This window comes from Xyrauchen texanus, chromosome 5 (assembly GCF_025860055.1).
Source record: "Xyrauchen texanus isolate HMW12.3.18 chromosome 5, RBS_HiC_50CHRs, whole genome shotgun sequence".
Classification (NCBI taxonomy): domain Eukaryota; kingdom Metazoa; phylum Chordata; class Actinopteri; order Cypriniformes; family Catostomidae; genus Xyrauchen; species Xyrauchen texanus.
In genome coordinates this window covers 35,247,518-35,271,231 of record NC_068280.1, presented here as the reverse complement: position 1 = coordinate 35,271,231, position 23,714 = coordinate 35,247,518, and the positions used below count along the sequence as shown (strand labels likewise).

Sequence of the window (23,714 nt, the reverse complement as noted above, 5' to 3'; positions counted from 1 at the left end):
GCGACATTTCTACAATAACGAAGGCAACCAGAATATATTAGACAAGCCTATACCACAGTAAAGGGCTGTATCCTTGTGCTTAAAATTGCTAGACGCAACGGAAAAAACGAACGCTGGTGTCTCCACTCTCGAGGCACAATTTTAGACCTTCATCTAGCGAATGTTTACATAGAAAAATAATTGAAAAACCGGGCCGGTGGACTCAAGAACATGCTCGGTGTGAATGGCCCCAGAGAGTATTTAACAGTGACGGGCCACTTCTATTAAAGTGAATGGGAGAAATGGGAACGGTCAACGGATGTTAAGTAAAGGAGCCTTGTGGATACAGACATCGCCTGTCAACTCGAGAATGCGCATGCGTATTAGCTATACAAGTTGGGAAAATTGCGTTATTAGCGTAATTTGAGATAAATAAGCACATTTTATGACCATATTTTAATGCTGATTTGAACTATGTTTATCGTAATCTTAACCAACAGTTTTGGAGATTTCGATCTTTCCTCATTTAAGTAGACAGCAACTGCTCTTGAATGCCGCTTGTTTACATAGAACATTAGCTTGCACGAGAGCGTTCCAAAGATGGGCGACAGTGAACAGACTTTTCTTTTTTCATGCCAAACGTCTTACATAAAATTGTGTCAAAAATTACAGGACAAGAACAGTAAAAAAAAAAAATTATAAAAAAATACAACAATTATCAAATAAAAAACCCAAAAGCCAGAGGGAGAAAAGATTAAACAATGAAAGCATTTTTTTTTTTACTTTTCAAGGATTTTTTGTTTTTTATGCCCATCAAAGACATAATATAGAAGCAATAGCGGATTCTTACCCCAAAATTTTCATTTGTGTATTAAAAATTTACCAAGTATAATAAAGAATTTGCATTGTTATAAAGAAAAATAATATTATAAGTGTTTATACATATTTTGACATTTGTTTTTTCTGAGAGATAGGTACATAGCTCGTTCCAAAAGGATTTAACACAAAAACATTCACTAAAAAGATGAACAATCGTCTCTTCTATGTCACAGAAAGTGCATTTCTTCTCAATATTTTGAATATATGGAATCTGCTATTACAAGGATAGCATCTATGTAATATTTTAAACGTGACCTCTTTTATCTTATTTCTTAATAGATATTTATGGGGAAGAGACCAGACCAAATTCCAATTAACACTGTATAGCATCATCCATTGAAATGAAGATGCTGGAATCTGCTGATATGATTGCGAACAAAGATTTGTCATCAGTAATAAGAATTCCTTCTATTGAAATAGAAGTGTTATTCAGAGAAATAGTATTGGTTTGCTCTCCTTTCAGAAGAATTTTTATACCACTAGGAATAGCGTTGACTACAATATTATACTCTTTTTAATGACACCCACAAATCTAATTTAATGGAGAATTCTGAAAAAGAATAAAACTGACCATTGTCATCTATCAACTGATTAACAATATAGATATTAATTAAATACCATCTCTCAAAAAATAATGATTTATTTCTGAAAGTAATATTTTGATTATTCCAAATAAAACAACGGTGAGGTGAACAATTAAGTGTGTAAACCATGACAGTAATGCCTGTTGGATACATTTTGTTAATTTAATGGGTAGTTTACCAATTGAGAGGGGGCACTGTATCAAAAAATGCAATTCCTCCAATTTTATTAAAAACAAAATTAGGAAATATGTTCCATATAGAGTCTGTATTTTTGATGAATCTTTTTATCCAAGTTACTTTTAAAACATGGTTGAATAGGGTAATTTCAACAACTCCAAGACCTCCATTATTAATGTTATTTTTTAGAACGTCTTTTTTGATTTTGTGTGGTTTATTTTTCCAAAGGAAATGATATTATAATTGATCTAATGAGGAACATGATGACTTAGGAAAATCCATTACAGAAAAGAGATAAGAAACTCTTGCTAGACCCTCTGCCTTTGATAATAATGCTAGACCAGCGAGAGACAAATCTCTCGCCAGCCATGAATTTAACTTCTTTTTAATCACATCTTTAACGGGAGACAGTGAACAGACTAGATAGACTTTGGCCCCGCTAACCAACGTCCGAATTTCAGCCAATCACTCGCGAACATCAATCAACGTAGTTAATATTCATGAGTGAACTGTTCATCAGGGTAGGATTGGTAATTTTGTCACCCGGAAATAAAATGTAGAAATGTTTGTTGGCGCTTTTCGTTTAAATCTTGAATGTTTGGTTTTGTTTGTGATGACCAGGCACTGCGATGGAGTCTGAACGCAAACCGGCACATGGCGTGCGTATAAACACCTTGATGACCTCGTGTTTAAACAAGTGTCCGTGATATGAAAGGCTTGTGTTTTGTTGTTACTTTTAAGTATCACATTGCTTTTGTGCATTCAAGGAATACTAGTGTTTGTTTAAACTTATTTGTGTGTTTATGTTTGTGTAGTGGCAGAATATAAAGTAGATTTGGAGTCAGAGTTAAACCTTTATGTAGCAAAGCCAGTATTTTGACCCTGTATGTCATTAAATGTTTCTGGTAATTGTGCTATTCTCTAGGTCGTTTAGCAGGTAATATTATTATTTATTGTTTTTTCAGAATTATTGTGGAATAGATAGACATGAGCGGCCCTATAATCGTAAATGTAACGCCTTTAAAGTAGCTCTCAGGTAATTGCGTTAGTGTATGCATGCTATGACTGTTACAAGACATAATCTAAACTGTGTTTATCCTGTGTGCATAGAACACAAACATAGATTTTATTCAAAGCAGTGACGATGACCCTCTCATTTATGGGCCACACCTATCCCTAGATGCTCTGGAATCAGCAATCAAGAGAGAGTTTCAGAGACTGCCCACTCATTGGGCAGTGGGCATACTGTCATTTTTACATGTGAGTATAGAAACAGATCTCTGTGATAACATACACTTTTTAAATGTTGCCTGACACAAAAGTCAAAAAGCCAATTCTGTTATGTTTAAGAGAATTTGCACAGCTCTTTTACCATACAGTCACAGTTGATAATTTCCAAAAAAGGAAAACAAAAAAACCCTCCATAAAAATAGTCCTTGTGACCAATGCACTAGTTTCTGTGAGGCACAAACTGAGATTTTGGTTGTTATTCATTGAAAATCTTCCACTCTTAAAAAAAAGAAAAGTGAAAATTATTCAAAAACTATTTAAAAAAAAATAACAGTGTACAAGTTTAAAGCAGAATGATAATTTTGAGGTAAACTATTCCTTAAACAAGCTTCGATTTGAATTCTGCATACTATGACATAGTCCTGTTTTTAGAGGTTTTAAGTCAAATATACAAGCAGTTCATTTTGCACAGATTGTACACCCCTTTATTTTGATAGACAAGCCTCACATTTCAATTACACAGCGGCCCGTTAAGTATTTTGTAAGCTCACCCAAGCCCCATGCTGAATAAATGGGCTCTGTGTGAAGATCGTGTTCAACTGTGAACTATAGAAATAATAGGGTGCTGACAATACATTAAAAACTAGATTGCACACACACTTTCACTATGTGCTTTTTTTTTCTCTCTCTTTCTTGACCACAGATGGTGTATGTGGTGTTGTGTATTGTAATCGCAGTATTCTGCTGGGTATCTAATGAGCACTCTGCTGAGTGCACTGCTGCATTGCAGGGGACTGACTCTAAGACTGTCGTGTTGCTGGGGAAAGTTGGACTGTGGGTGCTGGTCTTTATATATGTTAGATTTGTCCAGCATCACCATAGTGCTTTGAGACGGAGAGGTTACCTGGACTTCTACAGGATGACAAGAGGAATAAAGAACCTTCCCCTGCTCATTCACTCTGCAGGTGAAAATGTGTTTCAAACCATAGTTGTCCTCCTTTTTATTTTTATTTTTCTAGCCACATAGATGAAAAGTTTCAATAGCTGCAAAGATGGATCTTGATGAATAACTTCAATCATGCTAATTGAAGTATAGTCTCACACTATTACCAGTGAAATATTTGAAAAATGACCACTAGATAGCGGCACATAAGCACAGAGCTATGCATTGAATGCACAATTTAGTAATTGACACCCGATATATTACTCTTTCATTTATTTTTAATACAATTTACAAGCATGTGAATGTAAAACCTAATGTTATTGTTTCTAAATATTCCACTACAGTTTCTTTTATATCTTCAGCATGTTTTTAAGAAAAAAATATGAAATTTACCAAAATAATCACATTGAATCGAACTGAATTTGACCAAATTTCTAATTTCATGATTCATTTTATAATTAGTAAAGAATTGTAAGCAAATCAAATAATCATCGAAAAATATTTGCACCTCTAGCTAATGGTCAACTGATATAGGTTTCTAGAGAGCAGGGCAGTTGATGGACTATATAATATTGATATATACATGATACAATGCAATGAAGGTAAATGAGATGCCACTTCAGAGACAAAAATGCTAAAATAAAAATGGATGCACAAATGTATCTGCTGCCAATATAAATGTGTGTGTGTGTGTGTGTGTGTGTGTGTGTGTGTGTGTGTGTGTGTGTGTGTGTGTGTGTGTGTGTGTATTATACATACATGCATACACACACCATTGGTTTATTTATAATTGATTAGTAACACACTTTGTAAAAACTATTTATGTTCAAATGCACATTCCACATAATAATAGCCACAATATGTAGAATGTTTGGCACTCCTTTTAATCTGTTTTAATCTGTCCACGTGGGGTTCTCACGTTAATGTGGAAAAATCAGCATAAATGGGCGTGATCGTTGTGAAAGCTGCACTTACTGTATCTGTAGGCTACATGATGAGGGGAAACCTTTCAAAACCAGCAGACTTTGACTACAGATGTATGATATCCATTAATGTTGCATGATTGATTGAATTAAGATTGATATTGCAATATGGCTTAGTGCAATTACTAAACTTTAAAAGAGTGTGTTTTAAAATGCAAAAACGTTTGAGAAGTACAAAATTATCTTTTTACATATCAATCGTGTTATCATATTTTATTTATTTTTTGTTATCTTTTTATCTTCCATTTATCTTTCACTGTGTCTCCTTTAAAATTTTGGTCTTTCAAATGTTCAACAGATCCGATGTTCAATGAAAATTATTTATTGTACGATAAACAGTAAAAAAAGCATTTTTAAACATTCCTAATTAAAACGGTGATCTGATTACTAAATAAGGTAAGTTGCAAAATATCGGTATCTGTCTACAGTTTTTTGTTGAAATTTGTATCCGCATCAGCCAAATATTTTCATATCAGTGCATGCCTAATAAAAAATAAACTTTATCATCCATTGGCATAGCTGTCAGGAGATCGGAACTGACGCATTTTAATACTTTACCACTTAAAGTTGTTAATAGGCCAAGCACACTCTTATCGGCCAATTTTAATAAAAAAAATCATCTGATTATTCGCCCTGGCTGTTATATCGGTCCACCAAGCTATCACATTAGCTGAATCTGTCTATTTTTCTCACACACAGGGAATGCAGCAGTCCTGACTGTAATTGCTCCATCCTCTTTGCTGGATGCAAGGGTGAAGAATCTGTCTGTATATCTCCTGCTGTCCATCATCTGTCTGGAGCTACTGTTTACCGTTATATGCCTTCTTAGATACACAGGTACACACACAGAAATTTGCACTTATGGTCATGTACACACAAGAATCTAAAAGAAGCATAATACATAAACATGCACTCGAAATCTTTTCTTTCTGCACTTTCATACGCATAAAAATACACTCACTGAGCATTTTATTAGGAACACTATGGTCCTAATAATGTGCCCGACGTAGTCCACCTCAAGGTTCAACATGTTGTGCATTCTGAGATGCTATTCTGCTGACTACAATGTACAGAGGGGTTATCTGAGTTACCGTAGCCTTTCTGTCAGCTCGACAGAGACGACAGAATTGCACTGCTGCCTCACGATTGGCCGATTAGATAATCGTATGAATGAGAAGGTGTACAGGTGTTCCTAATAAAGTGCTAAGTGAGTGTACACTTCACTAGATGGAGTAAATGTTAATATACAGTCAGACAGTAATTATCGCAAAATAAAATCTGACAGTGTGATCAGGAACCAGGTGCATAGTTTATTTTGCGATGATGACCTGCTAACTGTACATTATCCCATTTATTACATGGCAGCTTGCCAAATAAATCGACATGAAATATTGATTTGAGCTGAAATAATTTCATTCTGTAAGAACAAAGAGACCAATGAGTACTATGAGACACATGGACATCAGGCAGCTGTTGTCCCTTTCGATCTCTCTTTCTCGCTTGCTCTCTGTGCTTTATTTTCCACTTTATTTGTGCTCTCAATGATAAAATAAGCTATTCTCTGCCCTCCTGTGGCCATAGATGAAGAAGAGAGAAAATGTTTGAGCGAATGTCAAAGAGAGAGGAACAATGTGGGGGAAGAGGCTTGTTATAGACCTAGGGCTCATCTTTGCCAAAGGCATCCTGAGGCCACCCCACCCTAATATACTATGGCATTGTCTTTACTGTTGACACACACACACTAACACACATTCTCGTATCAGTGCTTGGATTCCACAGATGATTAGTGAAGTGAAGCTTGATCATGTGTTATCCATAGAGACACACCCTCACTTGGTCACTTCATTCTCAATAAGCCCTATCAGCAGATATCACTCAGTCTCATATATCACTATCTGTGAAGTATGCATGGGGTGAGGGGAACAGTAAGAGTTTCTCTTAAAGTCTACAGTACATAGCCTAGATATCATTAGATAAGTATTTAGGAAATGCATAGGTAACTCTTTACTGTTTTATGGGTGTCTGGGTGATTACCAAACATATAAACCCAGATTTCCTCGATAAACCCTTTTTATTTCACAGCACACCTCCAGATCCACATTTATTGTGCAAACGAGATATCTCTATCCATTTATCTGCCATTTATCTCCCCAATCCATTTATCCATCTCTCTGGCCCTCTTCCTTAAGGAAGGTGCTGTTAGGTCAGAGTCATGCTCTAGGGTCTTTGAAGTCTCCTCTGTGATGTATCTCTGCTTCTGTCTCTTAATTTGAACATGAATGCAGTGTTCTGTATGGGCCGTATGCCACCTCTGCACTTCAAAGGAAGTTTAGGGCCCTTCAAAGGTGGCGAAAGGGGGAGGGGGGATTGGGACCTGCATTGTTTTACCGTGATGCACGAAGATGATGCACACAGCCCCAGTCCTGTTGAAATGTGCTTCCACAGAATGATCTCTGAAGGAATAAGACGGAGAGAATAGAATAGAATTAGGTGGAGTTAAGTGCCTTGCTCAAGGACACAATGGTGGTGGCTGTGGGGGATCGAACCAGCAACATTCTGATTACCAGTTTTGTGCTTTAACCCACTATGCTACCACCACTCTGTTTATAATTTTATTTCTGCATTTAAACACAATAACAACTAAATTGTTCATTACTAACTTCTGGAGGTAAACAGCCAGCTTTATGAGATTGATATTGTACATGGTCAACAAACTATTTATTTAACCTGCTTTATTGTCCGTATAAACCTAGCCAAGGCTCTTCACTTAACAAATGTACTGTAAGTTAGGTTTGGGTTATAGTAATGGTGTTTATTTTTACAGTGTCTTTTGTGGAGGGAACCACTACTGTTTAAGAAAGATATGAGGAATGTGACACTTATATTAGAAAGACTGTCACTCTCCCTTTAAAAACATTCTTTAAAAACTATTCTTGATGTGTGGTGATAGAATTAACAAATAACCCTTAATAACTTTCAAACATTTCATACCTAAACTTGCAAACATATACACAGTATTTTGTCTACTTAAGCTTCATTTAATTTCAGTTAAACTGGTAGTATAGATGGCACTTCAGACTAAGAGAAAAGGTGTGCATTATCTCAAAGAGAGAATACCTGACCTCCTTCCTGCTCAACTTAAAAGCCTGTTGGCCCCCATTTCCTGCAGGTGATTTGAAGAAAGAGCAGTTTTATCTGATTGGTGTGTTTGTGATAGCTGGGCAGGTGTGGGTCAGTAACAACACTGGGAATTTTGAATGTTTGTTGCTGTTTTCTGTTTTTAAGATGTAATTAGAATGTATTCAGACACCTTGAGAGAGCATGATTGTTTTTTTTTACATTTTCTATAGCATTTTAAGATGTTTAAAAGAAACCCTTATGTTTTATCACTCCTGACAGCACAGCCTATACTTCTCACGTTCTGTTTAAAGACCTGTAGTAGAATTAAAATTGATTTCTTTTTGGACCTTTTGATATACTCTGAAAAATTGTTTTGGTGAACTTAAAATAAATAACCTAGGAAACAATTTCCATGCAGAAATTGCTAGTATATTTAACAGACCATATTCAAGTAAAGGCTACACACAATTCTTGGTGGCTTTTAATTAGAACTTCTCAAGTAGAGTTTACTTTGCAATAATCTGTTTTAAGTACATTTTACAAACCGTTTGTACATTTTACTCAAGCAATGTAGTACTGAATTAAGCCATGCTTTTTAAAGTGTACTGGCATTTCAATGCTTTTTTTTTAACCTTCTTAATCATGTACCACATGACACAGGGAAGCTTAATGCATGCTTTGTAGTCTATTAGACAAAATCACTTCGCTTTAATGGCATTAGAATCAAGATCCAGAGTTGCGCATGCAGACCTGAATACTGGTGCATAAAACACGATGATTGGAACAATCAAAACATAATTTTTCGTTAGATTTTTCGATTGATCATGAACAGGTATTTTTAAGTAGAAAATGAACTTCAGACTTCACAAAACCAGAAGTTAATATAACATTTTGTAAATCAACTTGCAAACAGGGAAACAATGCAAGCTCCTTAATTATTCAAGCCCGGTGCATGCTGGGAACGTTGGTTTCAAAAAGTTAATTAAAATGTACTTGTTTTATTTACTTACTGAATTGTACTTAAATTAGCAAATACATCCTCTCCGGGAACCAGCACCATATCGTGGTGGAGAGGTTTGTGTGCCCTTATGAACCTGAAGGCTGAGTTGTCTGGAGCCAGGTGCTCCTGGTAGGGTCTCCCTAGGTAAAGTGGTTTCAGGTGAGGAGCCAGACTAAGAATGGTTCACAAAGACTCATGGAAAAAAACGAGAGGAGGAGTTACACTGCCTGGAGCCAGGCCCAGACGGAGGGCTTGTCGGCGAGCGCCTGGTGGCCGGGCTTGTCACGGAGCCCGGCCGGGCACAGCCCGAAGAAGTGACGTGACACCCCCCTCTACATCCCTTGGGCCCACCACCCATTGGAGAAACCACAGGAGTCAGGTGCGCTGCCATATGGGTGGCAGTTAAGGCCTTGGGTCTCGACGGACCAGACCTGGGCGGCAAAGGCTAGCTCTAGGGACGCTGGGGGATGGAAGGAGCCGGAACTGGTGAGAGAGGTGGAGCGCTACCAGTTGGGGCTGGCTTCGACGTTTTTGGCTCTGGATCCAGATTCCTGGATAGGGGATGGACTCTATTCTTTTCTGGAGTTTCCCAGGGTGCGAGGCGATGGGCGGGTATGGGGATACTCACAAGTCCGCGGCTGAGCGCAGCTACGTTGGAGTTTACCCCGGTGGACGAGAGGGTCTCCTCCCTACGGGTTGTGGGGGGGACTCTGACTGTTGTAGCAGTTCAGAGTATTCTGCCTACTTGGAGACCCTGAATGGAGTCCTGAATAGGGCCCCAGTAGGGGACTCCATAGTGATGCTGGTGACTTCAACACGCACATGGGAAATGACAGGGACACCTGGAAAGGCATGATTGGGAGGAACGGTCTCCCTGATCTGAACCCAAGTGGATGTTTGTTATTAGACATCTGTGCTAGTCATGGATTATATATAACAAACACCATGTCTGAACATAAGGATGCTCCTAAGTGTATGTGGTACCAGAGGGCCGAATGTCGATGATCGATTTTGTAATTGTGTCATCGGATCTGAGGCCATATGTTTTGGACACTCGGGTGAAGAGAGCTGTCAACCGATCACCATCTCGTGGTGAGTTGGGTCAGGGGGTGGGGAAATACTCTGGACAGACCTGGGAAGCCAAAGCGAGTAGTGCGGGTGAACTGGGAACGTTTGGAGGAGGCACCTGTCCACGAGATCTTCAACTCACACCTCTGGCAGAGCTTTTCAGGCATCCCTGCGGAGGCGGGGGACATTGAACCAGAGTGGGCAATGTTCAAACCTTCCATTACCGAAGCAGTGGTGGAGAGCTGCGGCATCAAGGTTTTAGGTGCCACAAGGGTCTGTTATCCTCGAACACCGTGGTGGACCGTTTGTTATCCCGGAGGTCTACGGAGGCAGTTGCAAGGTACCAACAGGCCCGAAGGACTTCGGCCTGTTGGTACCTTGCAACAGTGGGTGTGGGAAAAGTTCAGAGAAACCATGTAGAAGGACTTTTGGTCCACACCAAAGTGCTTCTGGAAAACCATCCGTCACCTTAGGAGGGGGAAACGGGGAACCATCCAAGATGTATACAGCAAAGATGGGATGCTGTTGACCTTAACCGAGGAGGTTATTGGGCGGTGGAAGGAACACATTGAAGAACTCCTAAATCCCAACACTATGCTCCTATCATGTACCTCCTATGCTAGAGGCAGAGCCAGAGGCTGATGGGGATCAGATTCAATTTCCCTGGGGGAGGTCACCGAGGTAGTCAAACAACTCCGCAGTGGCAAAGCCCCGGGGATTGATGAGATCTGACCAGAAATGCTGAAAGCTTTGGATGTGGAGGGGGTGTCGTGGATGACACGGCTCTTCAACATTGTGTGGAAGTCTTGGACAGTGCCTAAGGAGTGGCAGAATGGGGTGGTGGTTCCCCTCTTCAAAAAGGGGGATCAGAGAGTGTGTGCCAACTGCAGGGGTATCATACTTCTCAGCCTCTCTGGTAAAGTTTACTCCAAGGTGCTGGAGAGGAGGGTTCGGCCGATTGTTGAACCTCTGATTGACGAGGAACAATGCGGGTTCTGTCCTGGCCATGGAACGACGGACCAGATCTTTACTCTCGCAAGGATCCTGAAGGGGCCTGGGAGTATGCTCATCCGGTCTACATTTGTTTTGTGGATCTGGAGAAGGCGTATGATGGGGTCCCCCTGGAGTGACTGTGGGAGGTGCTGCTGGAGTACGGAGTGGGGGGGGGTCCCTTCTTAGGGCGATCCAATCCCTGTACGTCCAAAGCGAGAGCTGTGTTCGGGTCCTCGGCACGTAGTCGAGTTCGCTTCCATGTGGGGGTTGTTTTCCGCCAGGGCTGTGCTTTGTCACCAATCCTGTTTGTGATATTCATAGATACGATATCGAGGCATAGTCGGGGTGGTATGGTGTTCGGTGGGCTGGGGATCTCATCACTGCTTTTTGCAGATGATGTAGTCTTCATGTCATCATCTGTCTGTGACCTTCAGCTCTGGGAGGCGGCTGGGATGAGGATTAGCACCTCTAAATCTGAGGCCATGGTTCTCCACAGGAAACCGATGGAGTGCGTACTCCGGGTAGGGAAGGAGGTATTGCCCTAAGTGAAGTTCAAGTACCTTGGGGTTTTGTTCACGAGTGAGGGGACAATGAAACGGGAGGTTGGCCAGAGAATCGGGGCAGCGGGGGCTGTATTGCACTTGCTCTATCGCACCGTTGTCATGAAAAGACAGCTAAGCCGGAAGGCAAAGCTCTCGATCTACCAGTCAATTTTCGTTCCTACCCTCACCTATGGTCATGAAGGCTTGGTCATGACCGAAAGAACTAGGTTGCGAGTACAAGCGGCCGAAATGGGTTTCCTCAGAATGGTGGCGGGCTTCTCCCTTAGAGAGAGGGTGAGGAGCTCAGTCATCCGTGAGGAGCTCTGAGTAGAACCGCTGCTCCTTTGCGACAAAAAGAGCCAGTTGAGGTGGTTTGGGCATCTGGTAAGGATGCCCCCTGGGCGCCTCCCTAGGGAGGTGTTCCAGGCACGTCCAGCTGGGAGGATGCCTCGGGGAAGACCCAGGAATAGGTGGAGAGATTACATCTCCACACTGGCCTGGGAACAACTCAGGGGTCCCCCAGTAAGAGCTGGTTAATGTGGCTCGGGATAGGGAAGTTTGGGGCCCCCGGCTGGTGCTGCTGCCCCCACGACCACACTTTGGATAAGCGGTTTAAGATGGATGGATGGATGGATGGATAGCAAATACATTTGACAAGGTTTTCTCCTTAGAATTCATACATGACACTTTTTTTTTTTTTTTTTTTTTGTACTCCATTTTTATTGTATTAAAGGGTAACAGTATAGAAGAGGTATTGTAACAATTCAGATACACCAGTAACCCTTACCCCACCGTTCCCCACACCCCCTCCCACCCCTACCGCATGAGACTATCAGTGTAGGACAGTCAGTGTTATAGAACAGTCAACTTAGTGTCCTTCCAGTAAAATATCCTGAAATCTGGTAATTCCATTGTTCCACGTTTGAATAGTCCGAGGTGTAGCGTTGTTGATCTTGGCAGAAGAAAGCTCAAGAAAAAGAATCTCTAAGAACGTATTCAGCCAGTGCTTATGGGCTAAGTTGTGGGGTGGAACCCAGACTTGAACAATGATCTTCTTGGCTGCCGTTAGCCCAGCTAACCAGATTTTTCTAGACCTTTCATTCATGCCTTCAAGTTTAGAGTCATCATTGAGAAGGTGTAAAACAGGGTCCATAGGGAGCTGAATATCAATCAGATCAGACAATGATTGTAACACCTTATTCCAAAAATCATAAATCTTAGGGCAGTCCCACATTATATGCATAAAAGTCCCCAAAGTATTTTGTGAGCATAAAGAACAAAATGGGTTTGGAGCTTGTCCAATTAAGTGTCTGACTCTAGGAGTAAGATATGCCCTATGAGAAATCTTCATATGAATAAACTGGTGGTTAGGATTATGAGAGGAGCTACACACGTTATCCCAGCTTACGTCCCAATCTATTTCTCTACCCCTGAGTGCCATTGAACTATCCCATGCCAATGTACTAGGCTTAGGAGACAAATATGATTGAAGCCTGGCATACAGAAAAGAGACAACACTTTTTGGGGCCACATGTATCCAACTGATCACTGGATGCTCCTTCATCCCTGAGCCCCATACAACATTTTGTGCTTTGAAAGCTGACCTGAGTCTGAAGTAAAAGAATGAGTGTTTAGTGTTTTATGCAAAACCGACTAGTCTCTCAACTTGTCTAATAGTCTGAAGCATGTATGTCAGTACTGGGCCATACCTCAATGTACAATGGTTAATGGAGAGACCAGAAAATAGAAAATCCTTAAGCCTAATGGGGGCAATTATGTCTTGTTCTATTGTCTTCCAAGGTGATATAGACTTTGGATCCAACCACTGCTTCATTGGACGCATGGTAAATGACCAGTGATAGTATTTAAAGTTAGGAAGTGCCCAGCCTCCTCCTCGTTTGTTATGTTGTAGTGTGGTCCGTTTAATACGTGGTCGCCTCCCATTCCATATATATTTTGTGAGTAGAGAGTCAACCTTAGACCAGTAATTCTTCGGCGGAGATAGTGGCAGCATAGAGGAGATGAAATTAATGCGTGGTAAACTTTTCATTTTCACTACTGCTATGCGAGACGGGACAGATGCAGGGAGGCCGGACCAGCTTTTTGTATCCTCCTCAACCTTCCTCAACACACTGGTCTAATTTGATTTAGTTATGGCTGTGACCAGATGTTTGAATTGACACCCCTAGATATTTAACCTCTTTGGTAATTGCAAAATTAGTAGGTACAACTAACTGACTTCTATCCCCGTTAACTAACATCAAGGCAGATTTAGAGAGATTAATTTTAAAACCGGAGAGCGCACCAAACATATTTAATGCTCTAATAGTGTTGAAGTGAGTTCGGCTTGCTCACTGGGGTTATTAACTCTTTCCCCGCCAGCGTTTTAAAAGAAAAAGTTGCCAGCCACGACTAGGGTTTTTGACAATTTTACGTAAAACTTTAATGGCCCGCAGAATATTTAATTCCATGAATATATGAAGATGCTATATATCAAAATAAAGATCTGAGCCTCTGCTTTTAGGCAAATAAAAAACGATTTTATTTTATCTTCATTTGTTATTTTTAATGCCATTAAGGCATTAAAGGTAGGCTTTGATCAAAAACAACATTTCGGACAAAAAGCTGAGAAAAAGGCATTTCTATCTACATTTTGAGCTACATTCTCAAAACTCCACTTTACGCTTAAGACGATCGCTAGTCTGTTTCTTTGATCAAAGAGTTACGTACTCTTTCATAAACATGCTTGGTCGGTGTCTTTCTTACCAGTATTCCACCTAAAACACGGATACCAGGATAAATTCAAGTGATTTGGCTGGAAGCTTTTTCATCAAAACCGGAAAATTCCGTGTTTGGAAGGGAAAGAGTTAATATAATTATCATTTAATGTATTTTTAAAGCCATTAAAATCAAATTTTGATCTAAATTACACAATGATGATTAATCGCAACTTTATGGACGCTTGCAGTTTTTGTCGTCTGTTAATGCTGATGTTCTGTGAAGCTGCTTTGAAACGATGTGTGTTGTGAAAGACGTTATACAAATAAAATTGAATTGAATTGAATTTTGTACCTCTGACATATAAGATTAAAGTGATACATCTGCGATAGGTCATTGACTACTTTGTGCAGTAGATAGTGCCTAATGTGAATAGGCAGAAGATAGTTATACTGTTACTGAATGATACTTGCGCTTAGAGTGTTCTATAGAAATATTAAAGATTACAAGGTGTGACAATGGGCAGCTCTGTCTTGTACTCATGGTTCTATAGTTGAACTAAATTTGAAATGACACTTGCCTATTCACACTCTAGCTAGTAAGGATGTAAGATACAACACCTGAATGCATTGTTTATGAAACCTTTATGGAGGCCCAAACTTAAATTCAATAAGGACATCCTATAGGTACTGCCATTCAAGTTTATCAAAGGCCATTCTCTAGCATCAAGAATGAGAAGGCCATCTAGAAGACTTATTATTCTGATGCTTCACACAAAATGTTGTTTCAATTAGTTATGGTCTAATGATATGTCTGCAGCCAAGATGATCTCTTCATGAAGATCCTGATTGCAGTCACTGGATGTAGTTAGTCTATCCTGGTAATACTGATTCTAGTCTGATTCTATATGTGTAATCTCTTGATGAAGGATTATGTTGTCTCCAAAGATCCACCAAATTGAGGTCCTTTGCTAAATTACCTAAAGCCTTAGAGGCTGAGTGTGAGTCGCGACATTAGCGGACCTGTCTAGGGTGTTGTCAAAAACTGCGTTCATGTCTGCGCCAGTCACCAGGTGGTACTCATCTAAAGTTAACAACTCTTTTGTAATGGTCTGAAGAAATGCACAAAGATGGCTGGAGCATAAATACTAATAAAGGCTACTTTCCTTCCTTCAATGGAGGTACAGCAGAATGCTAGCCTTCCTGAAACATCTGAGCTTACTTTAATTATGTTTATAGTCAGATTACGTCTCATTAACACAGCTACCCCTTTGGTGCTACTGTCATCCGATGAGGCAGCAACCAATTTATATCTCCTATTTTGTAGTCTTAAAGTATCATTAGGTTTAAGGTGAGTTTCTTGCAATAGTGCTATATCAGCCTTTTTACGATGAAGGAAATCTAAGAGCTTGGAACTTTTGAATGGAGAATTGAGCCCTCTCACATTAAATGACAACACATTGTATCTGTCCATTGTCCCTATTGAGGTATGTCCAAAACAAACTGTGTGTGATAAGGTTAAAGTAAACTGCCGATGTGTATAATGAAATATGAGAAACTACTGTCATGAAATAACCCAACGTTGTCATCTGTGAGAACCACGAAGCGATGTCTAACAATGAACCTGTGCCTATTAGCCCCGATTGGAACCGCTTCTACTGTTTCCATAACTGAAACACGCTTGTAGAAATAAACTTGGTTCAAAAGAAAAGGAAAATACAAAACGGGAGATAACCGTGCTTTTACATTACACCCACTCCACAGGCTAATAGCTAGCAACCCCCAGGCTAGATGAGAAAGCCCTGCATACTGAAAAACAAAACGTACATAAAGTGTCATAAAAAATATATATATTTTTTTAAATAAAAAAAAAAAAATAATATTATTAAATTACGTTTAAAGCTCAAGCATCATATGCCTACACATGTTGATCTGTTTGTAGTCATTCCATGTCTGTAAGCGCAAGGATTCTCTAGCAATAGACCTGACGTTATTCTCATTCTGTAGAGTTGAAGTGATGTCTTGTCCCGCGAAGAATAGTTCAGCCTCCTCTGCTGAATCAAACGATATTTTATCCCCTTTGTACGTGAGCTTCAAGATGGCTGGGTAGATCAAAAACGAGTCGATGCCTTTGTCGCAAATGTGCTCTGATTGCTTTGTACTTATTTCTCTGTACTGTTTCGGCACTGTAGTCAGCGTAGAATTCAAGCTGAGTGTTGTCTGGTAGCTTAGGTTTAGTATTACGAGCTCCCTGCAGTATGGCTTGGCGATCACGGTAAAGGATCACGGTAAAGGAGCACTCTGAAGATCATTGTACGCGGCCTGGAGGGGTTAGCAGAGAAGATTCGATGGGCTCTGTCAATTTCTATGGATTTTCCAGCCAGTGTCGGGATCCACTGCGGTAGCATTTTACAAAGAAATCCGACTGGATCATCCCCTTCTGCACCTGTTGGTAGGTTAATTAATCTCACATTGTTCCTTCTTGATCTATCTTCCATCTCTGTGACTTTCTTTCTGAGGTTGTCCAGCTCTGTGAGACAGTGGTTGGTATCTTTTTTAGTCTGATGAAGCACTCCATGCATTGTATCGACTTTAGCGGACACCTTTTCCATATTTTTAGCATGAGTGTTGATGTCGCTATTCAATGATCTCAGTAGCGTCCCGTTTTCAGCTATTTGACTTTCAACCGTAGTTAGTGCTCTAGCCAAAGTCTCACTCAGCATTTCGGTTACAAGGTCTCGTAGTGTCTCCCTCTCCACCTCTACCGTCTGCTTAATGAGCAAGGAAATCTCCTCAGGGAGTAAACTAGCTAAGGAAGCTCCTGAGCTAAGGCTAGTTTTGAATTGCTTGTCCGGGCTTTGTTTTGCAGGCGAACTTGCACTTTTCTTTGATGCCATTTCACGATATTAGTTTAAAAAAGACTATCCAATATGTTAAATGAACAAATTTGTTGCAAGAAACAAGCAGTTAAGCTGCCATTCAAAGGGCTTTTGGCAGGAGCTCAGTGTGAAGCGACCATCTCGCGGCGCGTCTCACCGGAAGTCTCCATACATGACACGTTTTAAAGATAACAAAGAATCCTAAATAGTATTTGAATGTTTGAATGGAGAAGTAGTTTTATTTATATAGCGCCTTTCCATAGCTACATTTGTACTCCATAGAATGAAGTACAAATGTAGATTTTACATAATATTTTGAAGTTCACACTTAAACTTAATCATTGTGGAATGTACTTAATCCTTCCTGCAATATTTACTTCACCACAAAATGTTTTTCAGTCTGCAATATGTAGCTGTAAAATAGTATTGTTAGCAGGCCGTAACCACCATAGACATTGAGATTACTGGTCAATCAATATGGTGCTGATGCTTACATAATTGCATTTTGAAGGTTTGTTTTAAAACTCAAATTCTTGGCTGCATGCTGTGATTCTCATTGCAAACACAGAATGTGCAAGTTGCTTTGATTAAAAAAGCCTGTGACAGGAATCCTTTAACCTTGTGTTAAATGCACACCACTGCTAGTGCCTCCCTAAAGGCAAGGGTATACTTTGTTTTTCTGTGTGCCAGTACGTCTCACGCACAGTCGAGTGCTCAGCCTTTCGAAGTATACTTTTTGTTACCTTGAGGCCGTACTATCAAGGTAAATCTGTAGCAAAACTCGAGAGCTTGCATATTTTGAATTTTAGAACTTATACAATAAAATTTTGAATTTGTACTTGTTAGTTTAAATTTACACTCGCATCACCAATGTGAAAACTTGGATGTTGCAATATGCACTCACAGACAGTAATTCAAAGCTTGTGTTCTGAATGCACAATTGTAGACAAGTAGTCACAATTGTGTTAAATAACATTCACATAATTACAACTACAGACACAAACTTGTATTACACATTAACTTTTGCACTTTAATTCATTTTCACAGTACAACCACAAATGGGCTCTTACAACCTCTCAAAACTGGCATTGCAACTTTAAATTTTAACGCCTTGACTTTTGCTACTATATTTGTGAAAAACCTTTAGCAAAACTCACTTGTACATTTGTAAATACTGATGCGAGAGAGCAAGTCCAGTGTACTTTTACACAGTAAAGGTTAGAAAGCGATTTTCCATCCATCCATCCATCGTCAACCGCTTATCCTGTGTACAGTGTCGCGGGGGGCTGGAGCCTATCCCAGCTAACGTTGGGCGAAAGGCGGGGGACACCCTGGACAGGTCGCCAGTCCATCGCAGGGCCACACATAGACAGACATACACTCACACTCACCTCCACATCCACACCTAGGGCAATTTTTTTTTTTTTTGGAGACACCAATTAACCTAGCCTGCATGTCTTTTGGATGGTGGGAGGAAGCCGGAGTACCCGGAGAGAACCCATGCAGACACGGGGAGAACATGCAAACTCCACACAGAAAGGCCGGGGCAACCAGGGTTTGAACCCACGACCTTCTTGCTGTGAGGCGACAGTGCTAACCAGAAAGCGATTTTATCACATTAAAATATTGTTTGTTTTGTATGCTTCTAAACAGGGAGTATTCTAACATTTACAGACTGGCCCCATTCACTTCCATTGTAAGGGCCTCACTGTAACCCTGATTTGTGAATAAAATAAAAAAAGCAGGGACAAGTCAAGTCATAGGCGTCAGCTCAATATATTTTCATGCACCGTTGTAATCGAGCCCTTGCAGATTTTGTTGTAGTCAAGCTACAGTCTTCATATGTCTGTCCAAGGATACATGATGCAATGTATAATCAAAAATTTTAAGGTAGGAACTCGGTCAGTCTGAACGGATTTATTTTATAAAGACCAAATTATTGTTTGAATTAAACTTTTAAAGTCCATGTTGGCATACTGATTGTAAACCGCAAAAAGTAAATAATTTTATTTACTGATTGAGTCTGCTTTAACTTGCTGATTGGTCGCACTGGAAAGAGTGAAAGCTTGCTGATTGATGGACACATTAAGGGTGTGAGAGAGGAGAAAAGTGATGTGTGAAGCCACACAGTTGCCCACCTCAAAACACTCAATGACACATGCTGGCCACGTGTCAGTTTAAACGCCTACACTAAAGAATATCTGCGCACTGAACATGACCCCTGCTAACACAGACACGCTGAACTGTGTGTCTTTGCACACCTAGCTCACGTTATAGGATGATGTATTGGATCAGACACACTCCACAGCTATCAACATTTCTGTCTGGTTCATTTCTGCTCATTTTAAATGGTAAATGTTTTCCCTGCTTGCCACATTAAATTAGTATTTTAATGGAATAAGAAAGCGAGGGGATGAATGAAAAGATGGGTAGATAAATACATGTAAAAATCATGGGTTAGTGAAAAGTACATGAATTTCAGAATTTATTAGTATTTACCATCACTGAACACTTTATTACGGTCCTAAAAATTGCCCAACATGGTCCTCTGCTGTTGTAGCCGATCTGCCACAAGGTTAGATGTGTTGTGCATTCTGAGATGATATTCTGCTCACTATAATTGTACAGAGCGGTTATCTGAATTACCGTAGCATTTCTGTTAGCATTTCTGTCAGCTCCAACAAGTCTGGACATTCTCTGTTGACCTGTCTCATCAACAAGGCATTTCCATCTGCAGAACTGCCACTTGTGATGTTTTTGGCACCATTCTAAGTAAACTCTGTTGTGAGTGAAAATCCCAGGAAATAGTTCTTAATAAAGTGCTCAGTGAGTGCATGTCCCCCTTGCATACAATTAAGCTGTAATGGACTCATTTGTGCATATCCCAGCATGATATGAGAGCGTTCCAAAGAGCATCTTGTGTGCTTCAATGGAACAAGGAAGCCTGACATTTGATCAGTGACCTTGAAATGGTGTCGAATATGGTTTCATTTTACACCATAACTTTTTCTTTGTTTAACATTTTTCAGTAACCTAAGACTTTGTATGTTTTAATTTTTAAAGAGGAAAAAAATATCAGATTTTCTATGTGTTTTCTCATCTTTGGTCCCTATTGTTCTGTCTTATTGCAATGTTGGAAAAAGGCAATGATTGAAACAACTCCACACTTGTTCTTTTTGTTCAGTATCTCTATTCCCTATGTTACAGTGCATGTGGTAAAGTTTAATCGCAAGAAGCCACATCCTGATGTGAATGAAGAGGAGCAATCTCATGGCTGCTCCACTGATGTGCATACCGAGACAGGTTTCAGGTAACACACCCACACAGGAACCTACTTAAAGCGTGCTAAAACAACCGCCAGAGAGCGCTAAATTTCTCTCACACTTGTCATAAACACTAACTACTGTTAAAAGAAGGATCCCGTAATCCAAAGAGAAAGACAATATTGTCTAAGTGAAGCGCTTTACTAGAATTTGTCTATTGAAGTCTGTTATAAGGTAGTGAACTTTTTGTTTCGATTCTGAGCTCATCACTTTAGATGTAGATAGTATATGTGTGACCCATGATGTGCAAATTAAATGAGGTATTTCAAGGTGATCTTGAAAGCATTTTCCTTATAATGGGACACAATAGGATTAACGACATAAAAGCATACATTTTTTGCTTGTTTTGATTATGTAATTACGGTTTTGACTATAGACATTGTTTTTGACCAGTAAGGTTTGAGAGAATGTCTTAATTGTAAGGTTGTAGCTTTTGCTGTTATCTTGTAGTGGATTTTAATAGGAAAGAAAACTCTTAACAAATAAATGGGGTCTTATTCACTATTCGTTATAAGCATACTCATAATGTTGTAAATCCTGCAGAGATTTTGTGACCCCATTGTAGATTCTCCTTGTATTATGTTGAAATTTGGTTTCTCCCTGGTCATTGTTTTAGTACATTTTAAGCCACATTATAGAATTTACAGCCCCAACAACACACGCATGCAATAAATGATAACAATTTTAAAAAAAAATGGGGGTACAATAGAGTGTCTTTTGCTGACTAGTGTTTTTATAAGCACACAGACACATTCACAATTCAAGCTCATGTGCTTTGGACATTTGAAATAGGTGCACATGTGTTTTGTTTATATTTCACAGGGACGGCTCCAGTCTGGAGGAACTGGTCGAAAAGCAGGCAGACCAGATTGATTATCTCAAACAGCACAACAGTCATCTGAGCAAGAGAATCCTCAGCCTGACCGGCCAGCAGACCAGCGACTGACATCCAGAGAGGAAGACAGAGACTCAGGACTGTTAGTGGGCATGATGGGTTCTGAAGTGATGCGTGTGTGTGCGAGTGTGCGTGTGTCTATACTGACGGAAATTGGCAGCCGCGGCTGACTGATCAGAAGGCTTTTGGTGGGAAATGAACCCTGGTAACCTCTCTAACAACACTCATGTTTCTATGATAGCAAGTCTAACTAAGACAATGGCTGCAATTAGGAAGTCAAAAACTTCTGTAGAAATGTTCACTAAAGATGTTCATTATGATTTTTTGAGTTGCACAATCTGATAAATTCAAAAACGTCATTATCTTACGTGTGTGTGTGTGTGTGTGTGTGTGTGTGTGTGTGTGTGTGTGTGTGTGTGTGTGTGTGTGTGTGTGTGTGTGTGTGTGTGTGTGTGTGTGGTGTGTGAGAGAGAGAGACCGGATGAGAGTAGAGAGTGTGATATTGTGTAATTTATTTTTCATTTGATTTTTTTTTGCAAGTATATTTGTGGATCAGTGCTGCTTTTTTGTGTAAAGATTGATCTTAAAGAAAGGGTCTATTAGGTGATGTATTTGGGTTAAGTCATTCTCAAAATGATATGGGACATACAGACTCATAAATGTTTTGTACTACTGTCTTTATTGTGAAATAATGTGAATAAAATGATTTAAGCTTTTTTGGTATACAGTTTCAATTATTTATTTTTTTTTTTTTTTAATTAGGTGTGCTCTCAGTAGATATTGTTTTGAGATCTGCTCACTTTAATGGTAAAACATGATCCAAATAATCAATAATAATATTTTTGAATGTTTATTCCAGGGATCCTATGGTCATGGAAAACCAGGAAATAACAGGGAATTTAATTTCTTTTTAAAATGGATACATTTAAAACATTTAGAATTTTTAAATGTATGCATGCTTGCTTGCTTGCTTATAATATTTATTTGGCCAGAAATTGCTTGTGTAGTAAACCTAGTGATGTCCAATTTGTGTGTTTTTAATATATTTTTTTGTATCTGTTCATCTCAATGAATTACTTGAACCAGCTATCAAATCAGTCTTAATGATTCATTAGTGAATCAATATGAGTCTAAATGATTTGAAATATTCTTGTGCAGTAATCACAAATGACTGGAAATTTTATGGAATTTACAAAAATTGTGGGAACTAGGGCTGTGCAATATGGCCAAATGAATCATATTTAGATTTTTGTCGATATTACCATTTTGCAAATGTTTGTCCTTATTCATTTTACGTTCAAAAGTTTCTGTATTTTAAAAACACTTCAGGTGGGGGGGAAATTATTTGCATAAATGATATACGAGTGTCAGCTATTTCTTTATGCCTTTTTTGTTTTTCTTATTCAACTTCCTGATTGCTGTTCTGTTCTCACTGGTACCTTTTTTTGCACACTGCATTCTGATTAGCGATGTTGTGTGCAAAACATGTGCACCAATCAGAATAACAAATTAAACATAACAGAATTAAACATCTCACCAGTTTGTGTGTTTAGGGCAGTATACTATTGAGCTGGCATGGACTCCAGAAATTTGTGCATATCCCAGAATGATTTGAGAATGTTCAAAAGATCATCTTGTGTGCTGTAATGGAACAAGGAAACCTCACTCACTGTGCACTTTAGGAACACTATGGTCTTATCAACAAGCCATTTTTGTCTGCAGAACTGCCACTCACTGGATGTTTTTGTTTTTGACACCATTCTGAGTAAACTTGTGTGTGAAAATCCCAGATCAGTAGTTACAGAAATACTCAAACCAGTCCAACTGGCACCAACAATCTTGCCACGTCTGAAATCACTGAGATCTAATTTTTTCCCCATTCTGATGGTTGATGTGGACATTAACAGAAACTCCTGACCCGTATCTGCATGATTTTATGCATTGCACTGCTGCGACACGATTGGCTGATTAGATAATCGCATGAATAAGTAGGTGCACAGGGGTTCCTGATATAGTTCACAGTGAGTGTGTGGGTAATTTCCAAACATGGAGTATAAACATTTTGAATTCAAGCAGAAAACCAAAATCTTTTCTAGTAAAAGTAACTTAAAGGTAAAATAATAGGCAATGTGGTTACTTTTTATATTAAGGAATTCTTAAAGTAATCTGATTGCATTTTTTATAGAAGTAATTAGTCATTTTTAATGGATTACTTATTTTTAGTAACTTTCCCAAAACTGCTTGTTACTGACTATATAAAAAAAGAATCCCTTTTCAAAGAATGGTGATTTACAGACAGGGAAACATCATGGTGGAAGGTGACTGGAGAAATTGACCATCTGGAATTTTGTCAGAGTGTTGACCTTTCTGACCAGGAGCCCTTTTTCGAAGGCTGTCAATCA

The 23,714-nt window shown here is 39.4% G+C and overlaps 1 protein-coding gene across 1 annotated transcript; it reads left to right on the top strand.

Annotated features, from left to right (window-relative positions):
- Nucleotides 1-23: 23 nt before the first annotated feature.
- On the top strand, nucleotides 24-21,765 carry LOC127644291 (transmembrane protein 192-like). The gene is made up of 6 exons (XM_052127412.1): nucleotides 24-2,278; nucleotides 2,730-2,879; nucleotides 3,553-3,814; nucleotides 5,475-5,612; nucleotides 20,302-20,404; nucleotides 21,240-21,765. The coding sequence occupies exons 1-6, from the start codon at nucleotides 2,249-2,251 to the stop codon at nucleotides 21,361-21,363; spliced, it is 807 nt and encodes a 268-aa protein (XP_051983372.1). The 5' UTR covers nucleotides 24-2,248; the 3' UTR covers nucleotides 21,364-21,765.
- Nucleotides 21,766-23,714: the final 1,949 nt, after the last annotated feature.